This window comes from Lissotriton vulgaris, chromosome 5 (assembly GCF_964263255.1).
Source record: "Lissotriton vulgaris chromosome 5, aLisVul1.2, whole genome shotgun sequence".
Taxonomy (NCBI): Eukaryota; Metazoa; Chordata; class Amphibia; order Caudata; family Salamandridae; genus Lissotriton; species Lissotriton vulgaris.
In genome coordinates, this window is record NC_141693.1 from 236,554,853 (window position 1) to 236,574,837 (window position 19,985).

A 19,985-nucleotide genomic window follows, 5' to 3' on the forward strand; every position below is an offset into this window, starting at 1 on the left:
ACTAGCACTGAAATTAAATATCGCAGATATCGATTTGTATTCAAAGGAACAGGATTATCATTACACCAATATGATGATTCCATACGGGTTGATCATAATAACTCTTTGGTATGGAATAACATAAATGCGATCAGTGCCTATCAAGCTCCAAACATAGATAAAAATGTCTTAGTCCGTTCAAAAAAGTGTAAAAATAAAAAAGGCAAAATGTATAATGTTCTCACCTAAATCCCCAAAAACGTGTTTGTCCTAGCACTGCTCAAGGAACTCATGCCTACAGGCTTTATTACCTGTTCCCTCCTCCACAGAATCTCACTGGGTGTTATGCTTAATTTGCCCCTCTTCCTGATACTTCACATGAAAAATGGCAGAAGCAGCAAATGTCTGTCTGTAGGCTCTAAAGAAAATTAAAACATTTTTGGCATTAGTTCAGCTGCAATCTGCAGCTCGTGTGTTGAATGTGTCTAATCTAGACTTTGGAATTACAACTCTGGCAGGTTTACCACAATCCACACTAAGTCCATCTTCTATGCCACCTCAATACTAGTCTTCGAAAAGATCACCACGTATCCACAATCGCTGCTTTACATCTGCTTCCTATTGGGTCACGTTTAAAGTTCCAACTAGGATGTCACACAGAAAAGGCTCTTAGGATGTCACACAGAGAAGGCTCTATCTTAACACGCCCTCATACTTCACAAACACCTCAATCTCCGGTACCAAGCCTACCTTTTCAAAATACCCCATGCACAGCACCAGTCATGTTAGTGGCTGCTACTACATCATGCAACTCTCCTCTAAGGGACATGAGTCTGAACCCAAACTTGAGTCTTTATGTTTAATATTAATCCGTAGAAGGTTGTGGATGATTCTCTTGCTGGAACGTTAGTTCAAATGTACAGCACTCATGTGCCTGAGAAACAGGCGCTTTTAGAAACTTTAAAATAAATAAATGAAAATAGTAGGGCCAGTGCAAGTAGTGCAGAGACGAGTCACTGCCCCTATTGCATCCTGCAGCCAGGACGCTCTAGCACTCATCACCTCCAAGTTTGTGACCTAACCGTCTACATTGATGTCCACTCCAACATCAAGTTTCTGTCTACTGTATTAAAAAGGTTCCTTCCTTATCACAACTTCCGTGCTTGTAAACTTTGGCAAATTCCCTTCTTGGTTCCTAGCTGTGAAATGACTTGTAAATACGAAGTGTTACAGGAGGACCGGAGGATTAAAAGAACAAAAGTTACTAGCGTCGGTAGAATATTCTCAATTCTCCTTCATCTGGTTCTTTCGAATAAGAGTCTCCAAGTAGTTACTAAAATATAAAAGCAAAGAAAAATGGTACAGCATGCAAATGTGAAAATATTCCCAATCTGTGGATCTGAACCTTAGTCCTAAAAGAAAATAGGAAAGCTTGTGCTGAGGAATCAGGAAGACAGAAATCCGGGGACTGCATTGAGAGGCCAAAGAATAAAGCATGGTTGGGAATTGGCCTTTTTAAGGCAGAATGGAGGAAATCGGGAGGTGTTCGTTAAGAGTCCTACTCTCAAATCTGAGTCTTGGATTCTCTCATTGCTTTTCTAGGTTTCTTACCAGAGTACTAAGACTCAAACCAGACATATTACATAGCAGAATAATGTCACAGTGATACTGAAGGGAATCAAAGGTGGACCCTTAACATACCCCAGAAGATTGAATTCCTAGTTTAAAAAAAAGTGCATTTTAAAGTCTTCACATGATGTGTAAGAGTGGAATAATGATGATACCTAATTAAGATCACTCAAATATTAATGATTTCCATTGGTTTGGATGTCTAGGTAATACTCTCTAAATTAACTGATGGATGGTAAATAAGGGGTGACTACAGTTCAGACGGGGAATTACTTTGAAAACTTCTTGCAGATCATAAGCATTTCATGATTGTATGTAAACGGTAAAATGACTCCATAATTTATTGATGAAAAACATTTTTGTTCTTTTCTTTTAAGGTGGGACCTGGCATAGTTTTTCTGACCTTCAAACATGCCTTCTTTGGAAGTGGTGTCATTCTACATTGCGTTACACCAGTGGAACCACTTTTGCAGAAAGTTTCTCATAGTATTTATTACCAGAAGAATATGCTAACGCTCGTACCCAAATTTATTCTGAGGGCAGAATGTATCCAGGTAAGTCACCACATAACCATGTGCTGGGGAGAGAGTCATACCATTCTATATATTGTGCAGGATTTGGCTTCCGTTCCCCCATTTAAACCTGCAGACACTCGTGTGTGTATAGGTTTCTGTGACTCGTAAACCATGTTGGTCAATAGGAGCTTTCATAATTGCCAGGCCTTGTCTTACAGGTCAAGGCCTTATTTGGAGACTACTGTCTCCGCCGTTTTATGAAATCTATATCCGGCCTCAGAGGAAGAAACTGCTGTAATGAGGAGGTACTCTTTCTTCCTTGTCTCTTTAGTTGGTACTACAACACCTGGCAGATTAGGTTCTTATTCCACCTTTTAGGAGGGACAGCCAATCCAATGCCTGGGAATGTCGAATCAAAAAGGCATAATGCAATACTTTCCTTCAAGCAGCTTAACTCTTCCACAGTTCTTTCCTGTTAAAATCCCCCAAACTGGGTCAAAATAGATACTTTTTAAGCACCTTTTCCACTAAATGCTGTCCAGCGGTTTACAGTATAGCTTTGAAACGCCAAGAGTTGACGTTCTACAGTCTAACTTTACCGAACGTATGGTGGACTCGTTAGGAAGAGCTATTTGCATGTTCAAATGTAACTGGATCTACCATACCTTAAACGGCGATATCCAGGGCAAAGTTATGGAATTGTCTTGACAGCGCAACGTTCTTTTCACCCATCACATCCTTATGCATTATTTCGCAGGAGGCAACCCAGTAGTATCAGTATTTGTCCGTATTGGATGAGGAAACGTGGGTGGTTCGATGGAGGATGGAATGCAATCAAACTTTATTGTGATTTTGTATTGAGGAAAAAAACGAGTAAAAAAACGTGTTTAGGTTTTACTTAAAGGTGTTTCCGATGTGAAGGTACAAGGGAAGAGTTGCTACATTACCATATTCAGTAAACCTCTCAAAGTTGTTAAATTATTTAGAAATGTTACATTAGAAGATGGCGAGGTTTGGAATTTGAATCGCATTGTTGTAATTAACAAATGATTTAGTGTAACTTTACTCGGCTAAGTTAGTATACAAGTCTCATCTCTTCCACCTCCTGGGCCGCTCTCAGCTGAGTGTTGACGCTGAGAGCTGGTCCCGGGGAGGCGAGGGCTGTTTGGCGGCCATCTTGAGGGTAGGCGCGACCTCGCGCTCTAGTCTCTATAAAAGAGTACTCAGCGGCTCCGCGCAGCGGACGCGGCAGCGGATGCGCCGGATGACCGCCGGAGTCACGCCAGAGTCCAGCCCGTCTGCGCCCGTCCGCGCTGAGGACGGGCTGGACGGCTGGACTACTGGCCATTACAAGGTAGGCGCCCCTGTCCTGAAATACTCTTTAAGGGAGATGCTGCGGCTTAAGCCCGCTCCTGCTCCTTGCTCACATCGCTACAGACCTGAGGAATATTTGACATGTCCTAGCTGTGTGTGCTTTCCGACTGAGGCGGATGAGCCTCTGCTCTCTCTTGCCTCTGCTCCTCCGGAGCCCTGCTCCTTATCAACACCTAAAAACCCTAGCGAGTCCTGTCTTCTTCTCAATGCTCGCTCGCTCATTAAAAATAACATTGTATTCAAGGAACTGGTCTTAGATAAAACACCTTCTTGGGTCTTTATTACGGAGACCTGGGCCAAAGACTCCTCGGGCCCTGATCTGGTTGAAGCGGTCCCTGAGGGCTACTGCCTTACTCGATTGGACAGATTAGGCCGTGTTGGCGGTGGTCTGGCCATTTTATATCAGGACAAATTTCACTGCCACACTATACCCCTTTCTGACCCTAAGGACACATTCCAGGTCTTATATTTTTCCCTCTCAGATTCTGCTAACCCAGCATTTAATGGAATCTTGGTATACCGCCCCCCTGGCCCAAGAGCAGGATTTGGGCTGAAACTGATGCAGGTTCTGGAACCCTATTTTGGCCGACAAAATCTGACCATTCTAGGTGATTTCAATTTCCATCTTGAGCTATTGGAGGCTCACGACACTATCTCCCTGGTAGAAATAATGTCAGCCTGCGGACTCACCCAGCTGGTGAACGGTCCCACCCACCGAGCGGGGCACACGCTCGATGGTATCTTCTCCAACGACCCTAGGCTGACAGTTGCCAGCCCCTTCCATCTCTCCTGGTCTGACCATCTGGCCGTTCCCTTCAACATGATGTATCCCGCACGGGGCTATATTAGAAGGGCCTCGAGCACCATGGAAGTGCGAAGGAACCTCAAAAAGATCAGGGAAGATTCCTTCCATCCATGGACAACCAGTCTGTTCATTCCTCGGGAGGCAGATACCTCCACTGCGGTCTCTATATTTGAAAATACCATTGCTGAGGCCTTGGAGGAGCTTGCTCCCGCAAGGTCTTGCTATTCTGCTAGGAAAAGACCCTCAGCTCCCTGGTTCTCCGAACAGCTCCGGCTTCGGAGACAGGAAGTAAGAAGGCAGGAGCGCCTATGGCACTCTAGCTGGGCCTCTAAGGACAGAGAAGCCCATAGGGTCCTGCTTAAAAACTACAAACTAGAAGTTATTAAGACCAAGCAGGAATACTTTACGGCACTCACCTCCTCATTGTCATCTCCTAGAGAACTCTTCAGGATTGTCGATTCCCTTACGACCCTTCAGACACCGGATCCTGTGGTTGCCTCTCAGGACCTGTGCAACAAGATAGCTGCCTTTTTTCAGTCAAAAATCGCTGACATCAATGCTGCTTTGGAGGTCCAAAAATCCCTGACCGCCGTTCCTTTGCTGCCTGCTCTCCCTGAGCCTAGTGTTGCGGAATCCTCTCAACATCAGGAATTGATTTCCTTTCCTCCCCTTTCCTGTCAGGATCTTGAAATCCTGCTTGATAAAACCAAATCTGGTTCTCCGCTGGATGTCTGCCCGCTAAAGATCCTCAAGCAGTGCAGAGAATCTCTCCTTCCTCCTCTGGTTGACATCATGAACAGAGCGATGAAGGAAGGCATTTTTCCCCAACAGTGGAAGAATGCTGTAGTAAAACCCTTGCTTAAAAAGCCTTCTCTGGACCCCGGGGTGTTAAAGAACTTTCGCCCCATTTCACTGCTCCCGGCTCCCGCAAAGATGCTCGAAGCCCATCTAAATAAGCATCTGGCTGCATTTGTGGAGAGCTCGGGCTGTTTGGATCTCTCCCAGCATGGCTTCAGGAGGGAACATAGCACCGAGTCTGCCCTCACCATAGTGCTGGATACCATCCGCACCAGAGTTGATGAGGGTCAGACCTCCCTCCTGATCCTTCTAGACCTCACAGCGGCCTTCGATACCCTGTCTCCTGTGGTGTTAACATCTTGCCTGAGGGAGATTGGGGTCCGCGGGTCTGCTCTGGGACTCCTTTCCTCTTTTCTCGACCTTAGAGAACAAAGGATAATGCTGGGATCGTTTCTATCTCCATCCCTGTCTGTGCAATGTGGGGTCCCTCAAGGGTCAGCGCTTAGTCCTACCCTTTTTAATATCTATGTGACCCCCCTTGCCAGACTTATTAGATCTTTTGGGATGGAGGTAGTTTCCTACGCGGACGACACTCAGATCTTAGTCTCTCTCTCCCAGCCAGCTACGTCAACTGCCGCCAATTTTAGATCTTGCATGGAGGCAGTTGGCCAGTGGATGATCCACAATTCACTAAAGCTGAATGGGGAGAAGACGGAGGTGATGGTTTTTGGAGGAAAGGAATCGATCTGGTCGGCGGAGTGGTGGCCGAACTCGCTGGGCGTATGTCCCGAGCCCACCTTGTCAGCAAAAAACCTGGGAGTTATGATCGACCCCAACCTTAGTATGTGCCAACAGGTCAACAGGACTGTTTCGACCTGCTGGGGGATTATCCACATACTGAGGAAAATCAGGCACTTCTTGTCACCCCAGGCAAGAAAGCAACTTGCTGTCGCTCTTTTGGGCTCGCGACTAGACTACTGCAATGCGCTGTATGCAGGGCTGAACAAGAGTCACCTACAGCGCTTGCAGGTGGTCCAGAACGCGGCAGCGAGATTTGCTCTTGACCTACCAAAACGTGCCTCTGCCACTGAAGCCCGAAAACAACTGCACTGGCTCCCCGTTGAATACCGGATCCTTTTCAAATCCATGTGCCTGGTGTATAAAGCACTTGCTAAACCCAGCCCTACAAGCATGGGATCCATTCTTTCTCGGCATAACCCTAGTAGGAATCTTCGCTCCAGTCACAAACTTCTCCTCTCTGTACCCCGTGTTAGAAAAGAAAGATGGGGAGGTAAGGCCTTTTCCTTTCTAGCACCCAAGTGGTGGAATGCCCTCCCCTTGGAAGTAAGATCCAGTCCCTCCTTGCAAACTTTTAGATCCGCGCTTAAAACTCATCTTTTCACACGTGCATACCCGTAGTGGTACTTTGTATTTTCTGTTTATTGATTTTGATAGGCGCCTTGATACCTTCGGGTTTAGTCTGCGCGTTATAAGTTGCATAATAAATAAATAAAATAAATAAGTTTGTATATTGCTGTATCTGTTGCACGTCTTTTTATGTATAATCTGGGTTTAAGTTATGTGAGCATTTTGATGTTTTGTTTTGTGAATTTGTTTCCTTTACCTTTGTCTTGTGTGGTTGTCTTGTGTGGTGGTAGTTGTATTTCGGTGGTTGTGTTTAGGAGGGAGACTGAAGTTAGTACATGTAGTTTTCCTTTAAAATGGAATCTCAACAAGGTTAGGCTCTACAATCGATCTTGAGATTCCATGTTATTGACTGATGATGTATTAGAACTTTGTAATGTGAGAAAGAAGAGAATCGTTATTGGAGGAGGGCGTATGCATTCTTGTACCCAGTTACTAATAAACGACATTTGAAGTATTTTTTCGTGTGGTCGTTAGTGCACAGTTGTGTGGTATCGGACTATGGCTCATGCCTTTGTGGGTTCTATATTCTATTGTAAAAATACATTTAAAGCGGAGGAGTAAGGATTGTGGCTAGAAGGACGTCCTTTTCCTGGAATAAAACCTTCATTTTCAAGAATAGAAGGAAAAATTAAACAGAAACTGAACATAAGCGGAATACAGCAGATGGCTGACTGCCCAAACTTCATTGTGTTATCAAAGAACATTCTTTTGAGTGTGCGCACAGAGAGGACTAGAGCTGTGAGTGTAGATGCATACGGGGCTTCCTCAACTAGAAACTAAGGGGTTCATTACCTTTTGTCCGCCCGCCACCCTATCGGGAAACTGAACCGCCCGCCATAGGAGCAGGGTTCCCCCGGGGGCAATTAGGATGCGCCCGCCACAGTGGCAGGTGCATACTGCATTCCTGTCATTGTGGCGTGCGGTGCACTCGGCACCGCCCGCCATAATGCCAGGAAAGCATGTTGTGCACTACCATGCACAACATGGCAGGCTCCGCGCGGTGCCTGCCATGTGTGCATGGAACTGCTGGCGTGGGGGGGGGTGTACCATAGGTACCCCTCATGTGCACACCCCAGAGTCCCTGGGGGCCCGCAACGGGCCCCCACTGTCGAACACTGCATGTCTTTTCGTGGCGGCATGTCCCCGCCTGCATAGTAATATGGATGATGGTGTCTAACAGACTCCGCCACCATATTAAACCCTTTTCAGAGTTGACTGGGCCGAAAGGTCTTTACGTCCGCCGTGGTCCCCCGCCATAGTAATATAGTGGGGAGGAATTGGGTGGCAGGCTGGGCCGGATCGCGGGCAGATCGCCACCACCATGCGGACGGTTATGATCTGCCCGTGATCCTAATGGGCCCCTGATTGTAGAGTTAGGTAGGCCATCTGGGCAGTTAGTTCACTAGCTATTGAAGTTCTTAGAATGCTGACAAGTGGCATTGTAAAACGACATGCTGGGCTTCGGCACTAAGTGGTCCATCCCCCCCCCCCCCCCCCCCCCCCCCCCCTCTATATAAAACACACACATGTGGTCAGTTTAGGGTTTCAGGTCTACGGGTCTCATCTTAACAGTTTGATCAAAACTCCGTATCTAAAAATAGGCACCCCACACAACCTATGGAACTTAGTCTACTGTCTGGGGAGTCACCTGGTGAAGGGATAGGGGTGGCTTTAGGTTCTTCAACGGGGTTGACGTTTAGAGGTGCAACATCGTCTGTGCTACCTATGAAAGATTCTGCAACTTTCCTGATCAGGCCCTGGAAGGATGCCACCTCAATCAGCGCAAATACCTGACGTTCTTGTGCATGTTCTACGATGAAGTGCTGCTAATGGCTCTCAGCCCTCACGCCTCCTCCCCACTCTACATGTTGCCCGCCTGGGTCACCAATTCTTTCTTTCTTTTTGCTTTGTATCTCACCCATCTACTTTAATCTTCAGTCTGGGAGGAAGACCCCTGGTTTTCAGCCCAGTCGCAGGCATCTGCAAGGTCAGTGAGGAAGGTAGGTTTTCTCTCCTGCCATTATCTTGAGTTTGGTAGTAAATAAAGAGTATTGTAGACCCATTTCTCGGTTTCTTTTTCTAGATGGGCTGAAGCATATTGCCCCATTTTTATTTTTTTTCCCATTTTTTTTTTTACACCTCAAAAAGATGCCCATTGGTGCTGAACTGCAGGAGTGTAGTCTGAGAAGACTAGCAGTAGATTGTTGCATCATCATGTACAAAAAAAGATTTGTACGGAGGAATTAATGACTTATTTTAATATAGGGAACATTCAATTACCCCATCTTCAGTCTTCAATCCTACAAAAATCTATTACATAATTAAAGGCGCACAATGGGACCAATCTTTGAACAAAACCTAATAATAATATATTACACAAGGACATACAAAAATACATGTGAAAAATATATATAACAAACATTAAACTCAACTTTACGTTGCCAGTACCCACAAATATTTCCACTAGTGTTCGCACATATGTTCTGGGTGATACACTCTGAGGTAGTCTGGCTCTGCACTTTCGGCAAAGGCACCTCTTTTCCTTTGGCTCAATTGTGTCCCAAAAGTTATTAAATCACTCGTTATTTTTTTTTATAGCATCTCCTCTAAAAATTGTCGACGATGATGCGTTTCAGCCTTTGAATTCTTCTTGGCCTCCTCAAGACAAGGGCAATGGAACAATGCTAAATAAATCCATACAAATATATATTCACTGAAAAAAACATAGGTTTTACGGGTGTTATAGTAAGCTGAACATTTCTCTCGTACTAACTATAACTTGCGCGCCCGCAATCAACTGCTGATGATGTCACATATTACATAATTCATGACATGGCCAGTGACATCACTCAGGACATCACTCAGGACATTTAAGATGTCGTCCCTCATGTCATTTAAGATGTCATCCCTCATGTCATTTAAGATGTCATCCCTCATGCCATCCCTCATGTCATTTAAGATGTCATCCCTCATGCCATCCCTCATGCAATCCCTCGTGCCATTTAGGATGTCATCCCTCATGTCATCACTATGTCATTTAGGATGTCATCCCTCATGTCGTCATTGTCATTTAGGATGTCATCCCTCATGTCATCATTATGTCATTTAGGATGTCATCCCTCATGTCATGATTATGTCATTTAGGACGTCATCCCTCATGTCATGATTATGTCATTTAGGACGTCATCCCTCATGTCACGATTATGTCATTTAGGATGTCATCCCTCATGTCATCCCTCATATCATGATTGTCATTTAGGATGTCATCCCTCATGTCATGATTGTCATTTAGGATGTCATCCCTCATGTCATGATTGTCATTTAGGATGTCATCCCTCATGTCATGATTGTCATTTAGGATGTCATCCCTCATGTCATGATTGTCATTTAGGATGTCATCCCTCATGTCATGATTGTCATTTAGAATGTCATCCCTCATGTCATCACTCATGTCATTTAGGATGTCATCCCTCATGTCATCACTCATGTCATTTAGGATGTCATCATCCAGTGAATGTGGTTTGGTTCGATATTTAAATATGTATATATATATATATATATATATATGTGTATATATATGTATATATATGTATATATATGTATGTATATGTGTATATATATGTATATGTATATGTATATATATGTATATGTGTATATATATGTATATGTATATGTATATGTATGTATATGTATATGTATGTATATGTATATTCAATGAAAAAACCATAGGTTATAGGCCATATATAGTTAGGAATTAGCATTTACAAAACCTTATTTTACTCGCATAAAACCATTGAAATTCCATATATAGTTAGCTAACTATAAGCGCTAACTATATATCGCGCACACGCAATCCACTGCTGATGATGTCACATATTACATCATTCATGACATGGTCAGTGACATCACTGATGACATCACTGATCACAACATCCAGTGATTGTATGTGTCTGTAAAGTTTAAATATGTTTCACATATTGAAGAATGAGTGGATGTATAAGTGTCTGGATGAAGAATTTAGTAGGTGCATGACTGACTGTATGAGTGAGTGATTAAATGTGTCTCACTGAGTACATGGGTTAGTGACTAAACTGTCTTAATTCGTGCATCAGGATGTTTGATGTTGTGTAAGCTGCTGCATGTGTTGATCAGTAGCTATAAGAGTGGCCATATGGGTTATTGATTGGTTGCCCAAATATTTGAATGGGAGGCTGAGTGTGTGTGTGGGTGGCTGGGAGGTGCGTGACTCTGTGCATAGATGTGTAAGCAGTTGATTCACTAGGAGTATGAGTTCAAGAGTGCATGTGGAAACAGCTATATGGGCGGTTGACTGTGCATGGGTGTGTTGGTGAGTGAATGGATTTCTCATTGCTACATGTGCAAGTAAGTACGTATGTAAAACACAATACATGTGAGAGTTGAGATATATAAATAACTGAACATAAGAGCCAGTGAATGTGTGAGTGGCTGTATCGATCACTGTGAGCTTGTATCAGGGATTATATAAGAGAGTAAATATGTGTTATTATATGTTTGAATAAGTAAGATGTGTATAACTGTATAGTTGAGGAAATGGAGGTGTGATTGATTCTTTGCATGACTGACTAGGTGTGTGAGTAACTCCATGGATGAGTGACAGTCTGTGAGTGTCTGTTTATACTGAGTGTATGTAAGGTTATATTAGAGTCTGAAGAGGTTCATTGTATTATCACATGAGTGATGTGATCAGTGATGACAAATGAGATGTCATCAGTGATGTCATTTGAGTTGTCATCAGTGATGTCATTTGAGATGTCATCATTGATATCATTTGAGTTGTCATCAGTGATGTCATTTGAGATGTCATCAGTGATGTCACTGACCATGTCATGAATGATGTAATATGTGACATCATCAGCAGTGGATTGCGTGTGCGCGATATATAGTTAGCGCTTATAGTTAGCTAACTATATATGGAATTTCAATGGTTTTATGCGAGTAAAATAAGGTTTTGTAAATGCTAATTCCTAACTATATATGGCCTATAACCTATGGTTTTTTCATTGAATTTTCAAGGTTTTGTAAATGCAAATTCCTAACTATATATCCACTATAACCTATGGTTTTTTCTGTGAATTTCATTGGTTTTTTAATAGCAAATATGAAAAGCTTTAAAATGTCAAGTACGTGATAGATAAAAACATTTTCGTATTTATGCACGCTGATGTGCTTTGAACGCTGCCCCCCCCCCCTCCCCTCTTTTGCCTTAGTAGTACTCTCTCTTTGCAGATACTGAAGGGTAGTTAACGCAGGCCTTTACCCCCGTTGTAATCCGTCGTGCCTCCTTGTCTCTCCATTTGATTGATTGTTGTCCAAGCATTTACTGTTTTAGAATTGGTTCTCTTTGGATCATTCTCTATTTACAAACAAGCACAAAGTCGCAATACTCTGTTTATTCTTTGCAGATAGTGAAAAATCGTGTAAAAAAATAAAAGTAATCGAGCAAAATCAGTAGGCCACTAATTGGATCTCTTTTTGACCTCGCTAAAATAGAAATATTAGGAACAACCCTTCTTGAGAAATACGAAAATAGTGAGATGAACTGAGCTCCACACCATGAGGGCTGCAAGACAGCTCGGCTCCATCACCCATCCCGCACAAAATAACGACAAACCCTATGCAAATATTAAAAATATAGACAACACACCAGCAAAGAAACAGGGTAAAACATTTTATTAAAAAACTATTTACATAACGTTGGTTTATAAGATGATGTCAGTAGTGGACCGATGTGTGAATAGATCGAAAACAGCACAAGGCTCCAAGATCCGGATAGCAAGCTCCTGGATGTTGGGTGCCATAGTTTAGAGTTCTGAATTTCAGCCTTTTTCAATGCCTGTGCTTTGTTGAATCAAAATGGCGGCTTGACACAAAGCTGACTCAAGCGTTGTTACTGATGCTATGCAGACCAAAACTGGTTTTCAGTTTGTACATTTTTCTAGATTTTTCAATCCAAGTTTGGTTGACTTTGTAGAACGATGGCTTCAGATTTTCAACATACGGTGTGGTGGCGCTGACTGGGAGGGGGCGCTTCGCTCCTGCCCCCTCCCCAAGTAAGATTTTCATACGTGAAAGTACGTTAATGGTTTTGGTCCCTGAGATGCTTCGATGTCACTACCATTCTCAAATAGCATAAGTTCTGGATGTTGGGTGCCATAGTTAAGAGTTCTGAGCAGCGCTTGTAACACTGTCTGAAGCTTATTTCCACCTACTGCAGCTTCACTATTCTCAAAGTAAGTGAGTGTCGTTTGTGGACCTGACTGCATTAGAAAACAATGTGATATGTTACCTTCCTAAACAGCTTGACGGAGGCCCCTGAGGGGCGGTGTGATGGCCATGGACTCGGAGAAGACGCTTGGCTCCGACACCCTCCCCAAGTCTTATAGCACTGGTGTAGCCTGAGATCGCCCCCGACATAGGCGGCCGGCTCCCGGGGTCCGGCGGAACTTTTTGCCTTTTGATGACTCTTCAATTCTGGACCTTGTCCCACAATCCGTTTGACCTGAAGACAAGCTGTAGTGGGGCGCCCCTTTATCATTTTAGTTGCCATTCCGCCCGCTTTTGCTACACTGTGCCTCTTCCGCCATTCAGCTGTTTTCCGCCCGCTCTTGCGACTACAGCGTCTCGCTCACCATGTAGTTGAGATGCGCCCGCTCTTGCGGTGCAGCGATAGGCGGCTGCCACAGGACTCTCAAAATGGCGGCCGGCTCTTCGGTTTTGGGCCTGGTCCACTAAAATGGCCCTGGGACACCTTGGAACTCGGACGCTTGTCTGCTAGGGCTTGGGTCCCATTCTCGAAAAGCGTCCCCTCAGCCGTGAAGATTCTACAAAAGTCTTGGGGGCCTCCGACTCCCGCAGGCTTCTGGTGGGGAGCGGCTGCCATGATTGCTCGTGGAATGGCCACGACGGAGCTACGAGATGGTAGTGGTCTCATGCTGACGCCAGCTTTAGTCTGAAACATCCAGAAACACTGTAGACTACCAATTCGATCAGTTCCGGTAGCGCCCCAACATGACCCGGAAGAGAAGAACTTGCCCTCCCCTCTTTGACTGATGGTTCTTGTTGCCTGTCCCCTCTGTTGTCATTTAACAGAACTTTTTGGACTGCTGAAAGGGGTTGTGTTCTGAACGCTGGTTGGTGGAGACATTTAGACTATATTCTTGACCTACGTTGTCGCGTAATGCGTTTTATGACACGCCGCGTTAGCGCACCCGGAAGTGATCCGAGGCGCGGCGCGCAGCGCGTAACGTAAGCATAACAGGTCATGTGACTTGTTAATAAAACTTTTCATTGGTTCATTTTACTTTTGTTAATTTAATGATGAAAAGCTTGGCCATATGACCTAAAAATTACGCTTTTTATTATTTTCGAACAATATTTTTTTTTCAAACATATGTTATAATATTCCAGGCTAATGTACTTTCCCGGAAAATTTACAACTGTCTTGCAAGTAAAATATATTCCTTTTTCGAGAAAAAGGGCGTTTCTTCCTTCCATGACGGAGCCGTTGAGTAAAAGAGATTCGGCCTGCTGTCTTAGTCGCCGATACGCCTGATTATCAGATTCTTATCGATCACTTTATGTTGCAGACATGAAAAACACAACTGCCCTTGACCATTTATCTTTACTGCGTTCCTACATATTATACCTTTTATCCGTCATGTAATTGGACTGCTTTATTTCACTTGCCTTTTACTGATTCGAAAACAGTCACTAAAAGTAAAAACTTTACAAATGAAAATACTACTACCGTGTTTTGTTTTAAAAACCTTTATTGTGAAAATGTCAGTATACAAATACGGGCCTATAACCACGTGGGCCGGCCACGGAGCAAACTGAAATCGTATATGATGAGGAGACATTTACACTGTAGAAGAACGTAACGAGCGGGCCATTAGGTGACAAGAACAAAGGTGTCTAACAGTTGCGGAATCGGTGGACGTACATTTTGTAATTAAAATACGACAGGGCCACTTACAATAACATTTTCTAGATATACATTTGCGGGCAAAGAGTTACGAGTCCCATTTATACCGGCGCCATTTTGGGCGAGGCCGGGCAGGTCCAAGATATAGTCAAAATGTCTCCACCAACCATCGGCCAGACCAGAACCCCTTTCGGCCCTTTATGCTACAAGATGGTGTCTTCCATTCAGAAAATATTGGTGGCAGCATTTTGAAAGGAAACAGAAACAGCCGTTCTCCTAGTGAGTTTCACATTGTTACATTTAGGAAGAATATTGAAGAGTAGTATGTGGAAAATCTGAAGCCATTTTTCTACAAACTCTCAATCAGACTTGGATGGAAAAAAAAAACCTGAAGAATGTACAAACTGAAAACCAATTTTTGTCTGTATAGCACCAACAGTAACGCTTGAGTCAGCTTTGTGTCAAGCCGCCATTTTCATTCAATCAATGGCGTCCCCCTGCACACATTCAGGGACCTGGTCGTGTCTTCACATGAAACGCATTGTAGGAAAAGAAGCAGAAAGGAAAAGGAAAAAAGTTCCGCCGGACCTAGTGAAGCTGCAGCAGGTGCAAATAAGCTTCAGACAGTCTTACAAGCACTGCTCAGAACTCTCAACTGAGGCACTCAACATCCAGGACTTGCCATTCGGATCTTAGCGCCTTGTATTTTTGTTTTGTTCTTGATGGAGGGGAAACAACAAAAAACAGGCATTGAAAACGGCTCAACTGGAGCAAAAAAAAAATTACTTCTTGGGTGCATTAGGGCATTTATGATTTTCGAATGCCGTATTCATCAGGTTGATGCTCATGTTGCCATAGGACAGCATAGCACCACAGTGTATACAAGTTAACTTCATATGTTCAGATGAGGCAGGTGGCATATTTAGCATTCACCTTCTTTGATCCAGGAGGGATGGAGAAAAACTGCCAGATGAAACTTGAAACTTGGCCATCCAGATCTCGGCGCGTTCGACTCACTGTACCGCAACAGTGACCGCAACTCAGCTGGACACGCCGTCTTTCGGCGCAGCATTGTAGGATGGCCACACCAGTGCGGCAATTTGCTAGACACCACCTCGGTGCCATCCGGATCTCGGCGCGTTCGAGTCACTGTACCGCAACAGTGACCGCAATTCAGCTGGACACGCCGTCTTTCGGCGCAGCATTGTAGGATGGCCACACCAGTGCGGCAATTTGCTGGACACCACCTCGGTGCCATCCGGATCTCGGTGCGTTCGAGTCACTGTACCGCAACAGTGACCGCAACTCAGCTGGACACGCCGTCTTTCGGCGCAGCATTGTAGGATGGCCACACCAGTGCGGCAATTTGCTGGACACCACCTCGGTGCCATCCGGATCTCGACGCGTTGTGCTGCCTTCGGCCTATTCGCACATCGGTCCGCTACTGACAGTGACCGCAACTCAGCTGGACACGCCGTCTTTCGGCGCAGCATTGTAGGATGGCCACACCAGTGCGGCAATTTGCTGGACACCACCTCGGTGCCATCCGGATCTCGACGCGTTGTGCTGCCTTCGGCCTATTCGCACATCGGTCCGCTACTGACGCCGCCTCACGTGCCAACGGATTTTCTACGCTTTTTGTAGCCCTATGCCGCAGAACAGGTCATGTGACTTGTTTATAAAACTTTTCATTGGTTCATTTTACTTTTGGTTTCCTAAAGATGGAAGGCTTGGTCATATGACCTAAAAATAACACTTTTCATTGGTTTAGAACATTTTTTTCCCCAAACGATGAAAGCCCCACCTTGTTTCTGGATCATTCAGACTGAAGCTGGCGTCAGCATGAGAGCACCACCATCTCGTGGCTCCGTCGTGGTCATTCCGCGAGCAATCATGGCAGCCGCTCCCCACCGGAAGACTGCGGGAGTCGGGGGCCCCCAAGACTTTTATACAATCTTCACGGCTGAGGGGACGCTTTTCGAGAATGGAGCCCAAGCCCTAGCAGGCAAGCGTCCGAGTTCCAAGGTGTCCCAGGGCCATTTCAGTGGACCAGGCCCAAAACCGAGGAGCCGTCCGCCATTTTGACAGCCATGTGGCAGCCGCCTATCGCTGCACTGCAAGAGTGGGAGCAACTCCACAACATGGTGAGCGAGACGCTGTGGCCGCAAGAGCGAGCGCAACTCAGCTAGATGGCCGCCACCTGGGGAGGCCCGTTCACGCCGCCTCCCCCCCCCCCCCCCCCCCCCCCCCCCGGGCCGCTGCACGCCAATTTTCGGAGCAGCATTGTAGGATACCAAAACCAGTGCGGCAGTTTACTGGACATCACCTGGGTGCCTGTCGTACATGTTGTGTCAGCCATGTGACACTGGACACAGACCGCTACTGACGAGGCCTCCCCCCGCACCACCCGGGACGCCCCACGCTGTTTTTCTGTGCTGCATTGTAGGATCCCTAAACCAGTGCGGTTTAATTTCTGCCACGATGCGCACAACTGCGGGTGGTCTGCAAAGGGGCCGGATCGTGGCCCATTCAACAAATTCAATCCAAAGATGCGGCACACAGGTAGGGTAATATCACCAATTCCTTTATTTACTCCATGCTCGGACCAACGCGTTTCAGCCTAGAAAAGGCTTTGTTCACAGTAAGTGGGCATATTTCTATGTCTACTATTTTTCTCCAGTATTAGGGGTGTCTTTCATAGATTCACATGCTTGAATATTCCCCGTCGTCGAAGTGGGAGTCCCACGGTAAATAAAATAGCAATAATGCTAATAATATATATATATATATATATATATATATATATATATATATATATATATATATATATATATATATAAAGTATCATATAAGTAGCAAAAACTGATAAAATATGTACTGAAAACCTTTACAAAGGTTATTACATAGGAATGCATTAGAGAGAAAAAACTCATTTGTAACATATCAGTGTCATTATGTTAGTCCAAACTGCAGCCAATCAGGCTCAAGCACCCTCTAGAACCTTCTCCTCAGAAGCTCAAGCCCTCAGATTTTCTACCGCACGTCGTGTGAAGGGAGTCTCCCTGAGCTCTGCTCAGTTCTTTTCAACTTATCTACTCTTCTCAGTTTTTTCACAAAGATGTCAAGTAAGAAGTCTTTATTTAGACCTTGTTCCTCCTGTGGGAAATTACGTTTATTTGAGAAAGACCCTCATGACAAGTGCATTTATTGCTTGTATCCTGATCACAAAGTGGTTGATTGTAGGTTATGTAGAACTTTCAATCCTAAAACCCTTAAGGACAGGGAGGGTCGCCTCCTATTATGGCTTAAGCGCCTTCAAGATAAGGACGCTGTTGTTTCTGACGCAGAAAGCCTTCAGTCAGCTCCTTCTTCTGTGGCTTCTAAGCGTGGCAGTGTTCAGGAGTTGCCATCTCCTTTCCTGAAGAAAAGAAAGCTGGCTTTGACTGTGGCTACAGTTCCACCTACTGCTTCTGTGCCTGTTGTAACTACGCCCACGAGATCTGACTCTCAGGCGTCGTTTCCAGCTTCTATTAAAGTGGTTACACTTCTCACAGCGCGGTCGTCGACGGGCCCGTCGACGACCACTCCGACGACGAGATTGGCTGCTGTGGCATCGTCTACGACTACAGTCACGACGACATCGGCGTCGTCATCGTCGACGAGAATCTCGACGACGGCTCTCTCGTCGACGAGAGCCTCTGTTTCTTCAATCTCGTCGACGATCCCTATCATATCGTCGACGAAGAAGCCATCGTCGATGAAGAACCCATCGTCGTCAATCCCATCGTCGACGAAGGCCTCGTCGACTAAGCTACCGTCGACTAAGCTACCGTCGACGAAGGTACCGTCTACGAAGGTACCGTCGACGAAGGTACCGTCGACGAAGGTACCGTCGACGAAGGTACCGTCGACGAAGGTACCGTCGACGAAGGTACCGTCGACGAAGGTACCGTCGACGAAGGTACCGTCGACGAAGGTACCGTCGACGAAGACACCTTCGATGTCTAGGATGCCGCCTGCAATACAGTCACCGTCGACGGCCCAGGCGACGTTTACGGCATCGTCGACGACAGCGTCATCGACGGGCTCGTCGATGAGCAAACCAGCGACAGTAGGGCCTAAGCCTTCTACGTCCACGGAGGCGCCTAGAGACTTACCGTCTACGGCGACAGCAACTTCCAGTTCTTCTTCCTATGCCAACATGCCTTTGGTGGCCATGGACACTTCAGTTTCTACTGTACAGTCCTCATTCAATAAAGAGGAAGATTCCGCTTTCCACCTTCAATCCCCTGCTCTACAACCACCACTTCAGTTGTTCGTGTCTGACCATGAGACTGAGTCAGTTCCAGATGACACTGTTTATGGGGATGCACGGAGTCCATCAGATTTAATCATTAAATGCCAGGACACTTCTTCTGAAGAAGAAGAGGAAGAAGAAGTTGAGCAGGTAGATGAGCACGAAGGCCAATGCGTGCAAATCCCTATGACGTCTATTCCAATGACACTTTTCTCTAACCTCCAACATATGTTGGACGATTATAACAGACGTTTTCCACCTACCCCTCAGGGTACTCCGGTTCATGAGTCTACTGATGTAACACTTTCGCATCAACCACTACATACTCCTCCAAGACAGTCGGCTCCGTCAGTACATTTGAGTGCTCCCCTGTCTACTAATCCACTTACTGACACTGACTCAGAGCCAGAGAGAGAGGAAGGAGAGGTGTGTCAGGACTCAGAGGGTGAGCAGGATCCTTATTTGGCGGAGTTTGATAATTATCGAGTGCAAACACCTTCGCCGCAACAGGGCCCTTCAAGTGATTCACCTCCTGTGGACATTGCTAGTTTTCATAAACTTATGGACAAGGCGGCGGACCGCTTCAAGTTGACAAGGGTCCAACGTGATGAAGACTGTTTTCTGTATGATTTCAAAAATCAGCCGTATAAACAGGTGCATACAATACCAATTATTGAATTTATTTGGAAGGAAGGGCAGAAGATTATGAAGGCTCCTAACTCCTTGCCGGCCCAGATACCTAGATTGGAGAAGAAGTACAAGGCTCCAACTGGCTCACCTGCTTGTCTGCTCTCTCACCCAAAGCCAGATTCAGTTGTGACTCAAGCAGCGCAACGTCGTGCACGTAATCCTACAGCGCCTGTCACTTCCCCTCCCGATAGAGAGGGACGCCGATTGGATGCAATCGGAAAGAAATTTTCGTCCATGGCTTCAACTTCAGCCCATGCTGCGAATGCTCTTGCAATTTTGGGTTGTTTCGACCGACAAATGTGGTCAGACATGTCCATCTTTCTTGCGCAACTTCCTGAGTCATCGAAAGTGGAAGCGCTCCAGGTCCTTCAAGATGGTCAAAGGGCTTCGGAGGAGATTATAGACTGTGCTGTAGATGTGGCGAATACTGCATTCCGTATCCTTGCCAGTGCGGCGGCGCTCCGACGCCAGGGATGGTTAAAGTCTACTTCTTTCAGGCAAGAG

The 19,985-nt window shown here is 45.4% G+C and overlaps 1 protein-coding gene across 1 annotated transcript in view; it reads left to right on the top strand.

Moving 5' to 3' along the window:
- Positions 1–19,985, top strand: part of LOC147710581 (cholesterol 7-desaturase nvd-like) — a 300,441-nt gene that overhangs the window by 250,673 nt on the left and 29,783 nt on the right. Inside the window, exon 6 of the mRNA XM_086921252.1 lies at positions 1,986–2,162. Within this exon, the coding sequence (XP_086777378.1) occupies positions 1,986–2,162 (177 nt within the window). The remainder of the gene's footprint in view (positions 1–1,985; positions 2,163–19,985) is intronic.